The sequence below is a fragment of the Pleurodeles waltl genome, chromosome 12 (assembly GCF_031143425.1).
Source record: "Pleurodeles waltl isolate 20211129_DDA chromosome 12, aPleWal1.hap1.20221129, whole genome shotgun sequence".
Classification (NCBI taxonomy): domain Eukaryota; kingdom Metazoa; phylum Chordata; class Amphibia; order Caudata; family Salamandridae; genus Pleurodeles; species Pleurodeles waltl.
In genome coordinates this window covers 547,628,324-547,637,329 of record NC_090451.1, presented here as the reverse complement: position 1 = coordinate 547,637,329, position 9,006 = coordinate 547,628,324, and the positions used below count along the sequence as shown (strand labels likewise).

At 43.3% G+C, this 9,006-nt stretch overlaps 1 protein-coding gene across 1 annotated transcript; it reads right to left on the bottom strand.

Annotated features, from left to right (window-relative positions):
• Window positions 1–2,088: 2,088 nt before the first annotated feature.
• LOC138268177 (leukotriene B4 receptor 1-like) lies at window positions 2,089–7,545 on the bottom strand. Its single transcript, XM_069217598.1, has one exon. It carries the CDS (start codon window positions 7,333–7,335, stop codon window positions 6,202–6,204), a length of 1,134 nt encoding a protein of 377 aa, XP_069073699.1. The 5' UTR covers window positions 7,336–7,545; the 3' UTR covers window positions 2,089–6,201.
• Between the last annotated feature and the right edge of the window lie 1,461 nt (window positions 7,546–9,006).

Below are 9,006 nucleotides of genomic sequence, written 5' to 3'. Positions count from 1 at the left end.
AAATACACATTCATTTTGAGTCTTAATTTCTCAAAAACTACTGAACGGTTAGTTGTAAGATTTTATTAATTTAATGGGGAACGAGCTGTTGGATTCTTGAGTATCTTTGTCTATCCTAGCACTTTTTGGTCCACTGGGCCAATTTAGCACCAGCACTTTACTAATGTGGTATATGGTTTAGTTAGGAATATGTTTTTTAAATGTCAGTATGGATCTTGATCTGTGATGGTTTGGGTTTATCTTAGCATTTTGAAAATTGTACATTGGGTCATTTCAGTAGTAAGCACTTTAACAATGAGTGCATTTGGCCCATGGAGACACGCTTGTACTATGCTATTTAAGATATGCTAATTGATTTCTATATTAATTAATTTTATTAACCAAACAAAAATTAAATTTGAATTTACACACAAGAATTTACACTGAACGGATTTGCCCTAAATCACAAAAAAATGCCTTCTGGATCAAGATCTAGCTTTCTGTCAAATTTGGCGTAATTCCATTTAGCTGTTTTTGCTGTATACCTGTTTAATTTTCCTATGGAAGATTGCATGGAAAAAAATGGGTTTTGAGAACCCCACCATTTTTTTCAGCCCCGCTTGACAGATCATCCTGAAACTTTCCAAGAAGAAGCTGAGGAAGATGAGACTTTTTTGGATAAATTCCGTGAAGATTCGTCAAACAGCACCAAAATCATTTACAGAACAAAAAAAAACAATTTTCTATAGGAACTTGGCCCTAACTATAACTACCTAGTGGTGACTGCCAATGAGTGATAAATGACATAAAGGCCCTCATTCGGACCTTGGCGGGCGGCGGAGGCCGCCCGCCAAAGTCCCGCCGTCAAAATACCGTACCGCGGTCGCAAGACCGCAGCGGGTATTTTGACTTTTCCCCTGGGCTGGCGGGCGGCCGCCGAAAGGCCGCCCGCCAGCCCAGGGGAAAACGACCTTCCCACCATGAAGCCGGCTCGTAATCGAGCCGGCGGAGTGGGAAGGTGCGACGGGTGCTACTGCACCCGTCGCGTATTTTACTGTCTGCTATGCAGACAGTGAAATACTAGCGGGGCCCCCAGGGGCCCCGCGACACCCCCTACCGCCATCCTGTTCCTGGCGGGCGAACCGCCAGGAACAGGATGGCGGTAGGGGGTGTCAGAATCCCCCATGGCGGCGCAGCGAGCTGCGCCGCCATGGGGGATTCAAATGGGCAACGGAAAACCGGCGGGAGACCGCCGGTTTTCCATTTCTGACCGCGGCCAAAGCGCCGCGGTCAGAATGCCCAAGGGAGCACCGCCGGCCTGTCGGCGGTGCTCCCGCCCCCGTTGGCCCTGGCGGTGCAACACCGCCAGGGTCATAATGAGGGCCAAAGTCTGTTATAACAGACAATACCATGATTAACGCCTGAGCTGAAGGTGATGGCCTATAACTGGACAGTAGGCTTTTTAATCTACACTGGCCTTTAAAACTTTTGGATCATTCAGCCCCATCATGGCAGAATGTCCTAATAGCAGAGCAAAGGCCTCCCAGGGGACTGAGTTTTTTTTTAAAAATAAACGCTCACAACTCTTACACCTTTCTTTCACAGATCATACCGCGATTGTTCAACAACCAAGTGAAGCGACACTAAGCTACAGGAGAAAGGAATGGGGAACTCTCACTGGGTGCCCTGTTCCACAACCAGTGTCTCTCACTCTCTCCTTCGCAATCTACGTGTTGAGGCGAGGCAGAGATGATGACAACATTGAATTGTGGACAGTACCTAGTTTTATGGGTCACAGAGAAAATGTGTACACCTCCCACCATACTCTATGATATGAAAATGCCCAAAGGCTAAATAAAATTATCTTTCTGAGACTTTCTGACCCAGCACAATGTATCACAGCTCATGTTCAAAGTGGGTGGACTGGGCGACCTAGCAACAATGACACTTCACCACTGTGGTCAGACCTCTAACCACTGCTTAAAGCAAAACCCGGTAAAAACAAAATGCACGCATCCTAATCTGCTTGCAAAGAAGCAACATCGAGCCGGGTATGCATAAACATAAACTTGTCTGTGTTTAAAAAAAAAACACTACTTTTACCAAGTAAACAATTATAGGCCTAATTAAGGACCCGTCTTTAATCATAATCAAACGTTGCCCTAAATCTCATAAACACAGATGCCTGACATCTGTTACTTATTAAATGCCTACATTTATGCAACACATGGCTTTAAACACTTCTGATCTCACACTCGGTTTTCAAGAGTGCATCAAAGTACATGCAATTTACAAAAACCTCATCATAATCCTTCCAGAAAGCGAGAACTCAACCACATGCCTGATAATGGGCTTATTTTACTACCCAGCATTCTATTCCTTACACTTGCAATCTGCACATGCTTGGATCAACTTCAAAGCCATTTACCTGATCCACAAAGCTTCCGCCTCTGCCTCACTGCATGCCTGCCAGCTGCGGTACACCTCTTGAGCAAACACACACCTTATCTACTTCATGGTAGATACTCCTATTGTTCTACGCAAAAGTCTTCAAATTACATTTTCTTAAAGGACCCCAATGTCTGGTCATCACATTTACATTTATATTAGTGCCATTATTTCATATATGTAGTTTTAAGGAGCAGTAGGGCCCTAGGACACATTTGTATTGTGACAAAAACATCTCAAATTAGAGAAAGTGCTGTAAAACACAATGGAGCTGGGGTCATGTTGAAACCAGTTTACATGGACCAAGGTGAAATGGGTGGTAGGTGGGAACATGGATTTGTGACAGTACCAGACAACATCTTACACACATTTTCAATTTGAGGCACATGGAGATAAAGAGATAAGCATAACGTGACATTGTTGATCAGGTGCATGAGCAACATCAAAACACTGGCCTTCACGTTCCAAGGTCAGAAACTCTGGCAAATGGGCAACTAATCAGGTTCTAAAGGAAAAGCGCATCTTCGAAAAACTTGATAATGTTCATCTGTTAACATGAAGGTCCATCCGTTGAACAACTCTTTTGATCCATAACTTATATCAAGCATAGACACTGACACAAAATGTCAAGCAGGTACAGTATTGTCAACTTCCAATCTGTTGAAATTTCAGTGGTATTCTTGAAAATGTAGCTTTTCCATCAAAATATCGAGATAATTAAAAAAATATTTACACTCCTTTATTTCCCTGCTAAGCAAATCTACACCTCTTGTTTGCAATATTAGCGTATGATACACTAATCTGAATAACAGAAATTCGTTTTAATGTTTTAGCCTTTCAACAGAAAAGAATCATGCTTTTTAGTTGGAATTACATATTTTTCACAGATAGTGGTGAATAAAATCTTTTTTACTTTGGTGACAGTAAATATTTCCACTGAATTAAGTCATAGCTTTTTCCAATAGCTTTTTCCAGTTCTGGCAATTATTTCTTCAATGATGTTCCCACAAATACTAAAATCCATCTTCCAGGCCAATCTCATATGACTACCCACCACAAACTGTGCCAGAATAAAAAGGCAGATTTCACATTAATTGGTTTGTCAAAAATAGTCACTTGATGGAAGAATAATAGAAACGTAAATGCTCAATACAAACCAATAATTAACCAATCAAGTACCCCCAATCCACCACAGGAAAGTCCTTAACGTTGTCGATTGGCTCCCCAGAAAATACAATTTGTGCATATTTAAAGAAATAGTGCTAAAAACCCCAATCCTCGCTCCCTAAAAACCTATCAAGAATTATGTTTCCTCATGGGTAAATGCTTAATGTCCAGAATCGATGTCGCCTGGCTTCCCAAAACACCTGATAAGAATTATACACTACTGACGAAACATGTCTCACCTACCAAACGTAAATCGCCCGACTCCCTGAAAAACAGATAATACTCATGCACCGTCCTAGAAACGAGCCTCAACCCCTGAATTAATTCCAGGTAACTTCCAAAACGCCCATCAAGAATAGGGCACGCATGTAGAAACACACCTAAAACAAGAACCAGTGGCATTTGGCATCCCAGAAAAAAAGTAAGAATCATTTAGTAGCAGGAAATCAGTAAAGATGGTAGAGGGAAGCAATTATAAAGCCACAAAAGTGATGAAATTGCATCTAATGGCATATAGCATGTTTCATAAGTAATTTTGCTATATGCGAAAACCACAGGATTTTATGCACTACTGAAAGAAATAACATATTATAAACTGAGGTTGTATGTGGGTAGGCTTTAAAAGTGCAATACAGCACCGAACATGTCTGACACACACACAGCAAAAATCTGAATTTGGGCCAACTGAATGGAAGAAAAAATACTCATAGAGTTCGAGTTATTGAAGCCTAAAGAAGGGCACGCTTGTCTTAATACATCCGAGAGAAACTTTATTCCGTGAAATTCGAAAAATGTTACATATTCTAAGGCATGGAACAAAATAACCAAAGCAAAATCATCAACCGTGCAAGAAAAATATTCTTTTGTAGCTTGAGCGATCAGACAGTAAACACTCAGTCCAGTTAATTATGAGCATTCACCCAGTGCCCACCCGAACACTGTACACCACTGTCCAGTTAAACTCACCAAGACCAGTTATCTGAATGAAATCAAGCTTCGGCTTAACGTAGTTGTATTTTCAACCCACAGAGCAGAATTGGCGATGCGTTATAAAAAGTCATCAGTTGGTGCCACAGATGAAGAAGGCTCCAGTGGCCCAGAGTGTACTAGGCACCTGGGCCCAGATAGGAAGAACCCATATGTGTCAGTGACAACCCTATAGCCACTGCAACTACCAGCAGCCAGATTTAGTGAAAGCAGATACAACCTGGGTTTTGATTTGACACTGTGTCATCCTGTCCCCAATACCAACGGGGCATGCCACACTACCAACGAATGCTAGCAATGCCCTAATGTCTTTTGCATAGCAGTACTCCCTATCTTCTTAACCATCTCTTCTCCCGAACACCTTTAAAATTGCCCTTCCTGCTGACCATAATAATATGACTTCGCCCCACAGTCTCAGCCCCTCCTACTCTGCACATTCTAGTACATCTCATTCGTTTCCACCCATTTGTGCACTTTATTTCTGCCCCCTCTCCCGCGCCCCCAATCCTTGGTACCTTCACAGCAGGAGAAAGCAATCCCAGCTTTTTTAAGAGGCACACCTCTCAACAAAATGTAAACATTTCATTACTGTGAGATGTAAAGGAAAAAGAAAAGACAATGTTTAGGTCTGTGATTTGATTGGCATATGGAATTTCAAGGACAGTATTCTAATACAGTGCTTCTCAAACTGTTAAGAACTACCTCTATTTTTAGACAACAAACTTTTGTAACCCACTTAGCCTTAATATAGATGAGATGGGTGATTTTTTTTAACGTTTTGTGTTCTCAATAACGACAGCACATTACCCATTGAAATGGCTGTTAAATTTGCACAGATATACAGTTTTACTGATACAACTATATTGCACACAAAACATAATGTGTGGAAATCGAGTTTCAGTGAATATGTATCACGTGTGCACCACCAAATAAAGTGTCTTGATTTTGATCCTATAAGATCTTTGTTTCCATCACACTTCAGGATTACAAAAAATATGTTTCTCGCATTTAATTTCTTAACTGATTAATGTGTACAGGTCATTTATAAGTATTTACATTTTGCTGTATTACTGAAAAAACATGACAGCCTACCACTTTCCTTTTTACAATCACTACTCCAGCAAGGTTGTCACATAATTCACTTTACTTTTCTTTCCCTAGCTGTAAAGTAAGAGGAGTCTAGAAACACAATTCCTCATGTTGAAGCAGCAATTTGTCAGAAGACAGCCTGATATTTAACCTCTGTCTTTGAAGCACAGCAAATCTGACAGGATAAGTACAGAATCTAAAAGCATTTTTATTTATTGCTTGGACTTTCATGACCAGGACAACGGTTATGACTCACAATTTGAGAAACACTGTTGCAATAGTTTAGCAATTAGTTCTGTAACCTCTTACTAAATAAGGACAGCCTACAAACTGGTGAAAATAGTGTTCACCGTTGATAGGCTACGACGTTCTCCCAAGTCTTGTCTTGGAATTAGGGCCCAACTTGAAGCTGCATCACTCCACTTATTATTAAAACCTGTATATCAGTTGCAAAGGGACATATGCGTCAACAGAAGAGCAACAACACATGCCACATTTCACCAAAAAAACACAATCAGTAACACGTATAGTCTAAGAGAACTGCAGAGACTGAGAGCCATCAGAGACGCGGCAGTGTTTAGTGGATTTCTTTTCCAGCATGTCATCAGTCATTTGGCCAAAAAGTTTTGCAAAGTTGGTTCCCTTTAGTCCCCCACGGAAACTTTGTGCAGCAAAGGCATACAGGATGGGGTTCAGGCAGCTGCTGATAAACGCAAAGGTTCCAGGAATATTATTCCCTGCTTTGACAACTTTATCCACAGCAACAGCTGCCTCTGGATTGGATGGTTCCATCAGCAAAGAGGAGACCTGCAGCAGATTAAAGATATGGTATGGAAACCAGCAGACGAAGAACGAGATGACCACACTTGCAATGAGTTTCTCTGTCTTGATCTTCTTTCTGGATCTCAAATGCTGGATCCTTTTCAGGATGCTGATATAGGACACTGAGAGCACACAGAAAGGAAGGACAAAACCCACCAGGGTCTCCAGCAGCAGGATTGCAAGTTTTTGTTGCACAGAGCTGTAGATCCTGCCTGAGCACTGAACTGTGCCATTTCTCTCCACTGTTGAACGGAACACAAAAACAGGAGATGCAAACACCAGTGCTATCGCCCACGTCGCCAATATGACCCCATGAATTATAGTCCTCTTCTGCCAGCGGAGGAGCACAAATGGGAACAGCACAGCTAGGAAGCGGTGGACACTGATCAGCATGATGAAGACACTGGCATACATGGAGAGGTAGATGACATAGGTCAAGAACTTACAGAAGAGTAGCCCGTAGATCCACTGGTCACACAGCGAATGGATCCACATGGGCAGTGTGACCAAGGCGATAAAGTCAGCTGCTGCCATGTTCAGCAAGAGCACCACTGTAAAGGAGCGCTGTCCAATCTGGAACAGGATTGTGTAGATGACCAAACCATTCCCAATGATTCCAAGAAGAAAGCAGACTCCGAGGAACAGGCTGGGGACCAGGACATACTGCAGCGGCACCGGGACCGGACTGGTGATGGCAGAAGTAGCCTTGGTGACGGCGAATAAGGTAGTGTTGGCTGAGTCATACCAAATTGTGGGATACAGATACCCATTGGTATCAGTCAAACTGCTCTTCGTCGTAGAGGTTGTGTCATATCCAAGCGTGGCGTTTGGCTCAAACCCCATTGTAATGTTTTTGAAATCTGTGTTTCTCAGAGGCAAACACGAAAGACTGTTCTGATATTTGCCCTTATGCCCAATGCTAGAGAATGGGAGGATGATTTGACTCCCCACCAGTTATTGGAATAAACTCCCTTTTCGTGCTGGTGTAGTCTGGGCAATGGGTGGACATCAGGGGCTCTCTCTGCATTCATCCCTGCATGATGGATAACTGACGAGACGTGTTCCAAACATTCCTCCCGCTGTAAATGATGCCCACAAACATGGCTTTCGTGGTGTGGAGTCAGAGGGATTAACCATTTCTATGCCTAACAGGATCTAACAATGAAAGAACGCATAATCAGGAGAAGCAAAGGGCGATGCTGCAGTACACAAAGGGTTAATCGTGCCTTTCTCCAAACATCACATAGATGAACCGAACTTGGGAGGAGCTGAAATGCCACAGCAGAATCAACATAGTGGCACAATGAGATGCATTGAGAGGAGACGCTGCCTCTGGCAGAGCGGCACCTGAGGGCGGTGACACACGGCGTGGGGATGCTCCGCCACGCTGGGCTGGAATGTGCCTGGGGCTGCGGTCTGGCCGCAGAAGCAGGTGGCCGAAGGTTCAGTGGTTGCCCGATGCCCGGCCAGGGTATCCGGATGGACAAACCTCCTTTCGCAGCCTGAAGTGTTTCAGGTGATTTTGAGGAAGCCGTCGATGCACAGATTGCTGAATGCAACTGCTGCGAGCGCCAGTTTTGTCTAACAATGGAAAAGCAGAGAATGAAAGGCCCGGTTTATATCCAGTCATTCCCTTTACCAGCAGACAGGGTTCGGCTTAACGGGCAGAAGGTGTGCCCGTGCCTATATGGTCAGGGCCGCACCTGAATCCAAAACTTGTTTTGGGGAAAAAAAGATCTTTGAACTCCAGATTGCACCAAGGGAACATGCCGCCATCTTGATGGTCTCAAACTAAAAGCAAAATCTGGAGACCTGATGGCGAAACGAGTATTTTACACCACATTCTTTCAGATATAGCGGCTAAAAATCCATAACTTTTTACAGGCTGCTCTGAAGATAACTAATATATGTGAACTCCTCCAATCATACGTAATCAAGAGCTTTATTTTTCAAGAGCAGTAGATCATGCAGGTGCCTATGAGAAACTCACTCCCACTCTGAAGAGCTCTAAAGCAACTCTATCTTGGGCCGCAGTTAAATTTATGCCCCAGTATTGAGAGGCCGTCAAAGACCCTACAGGGTACCTAGAGGTCTATCATTTACAGAAAGCGCCGTATCCTTGCACTGATGTCTCCAGAGCTCTCATAAACCACTTGTGTTGTGAATTCCGCTGTGCTGAAACCTGGTATTGAGTGAGATGTGCGGTCTTGGCATTCATTTGGCTCACCTCAGTCTAGCTGGGAGCTGAAGCAAGCCGTTTTCTGGTTCTATAGTCAAACACTTCTGAGGCAGTGACCTGCTTTTGTGTACTTCGATTTTAACGGCCTCACGTAACTCTGAATGGGTTAGTCAAACTTTAATCCTTTTATCTGTGCTCTTACCTAACCACTCCATCAGTGCTGGCAATCTAAAAAGCAGCCCAGAGCCTTTAAATTGGGGCTCAAGAAGAGGCAGCAGGAAGGGGCAGAGTCACCGGAGCAGAGTCTCCAAAAGGAGATCCTGACAGTCAACTGA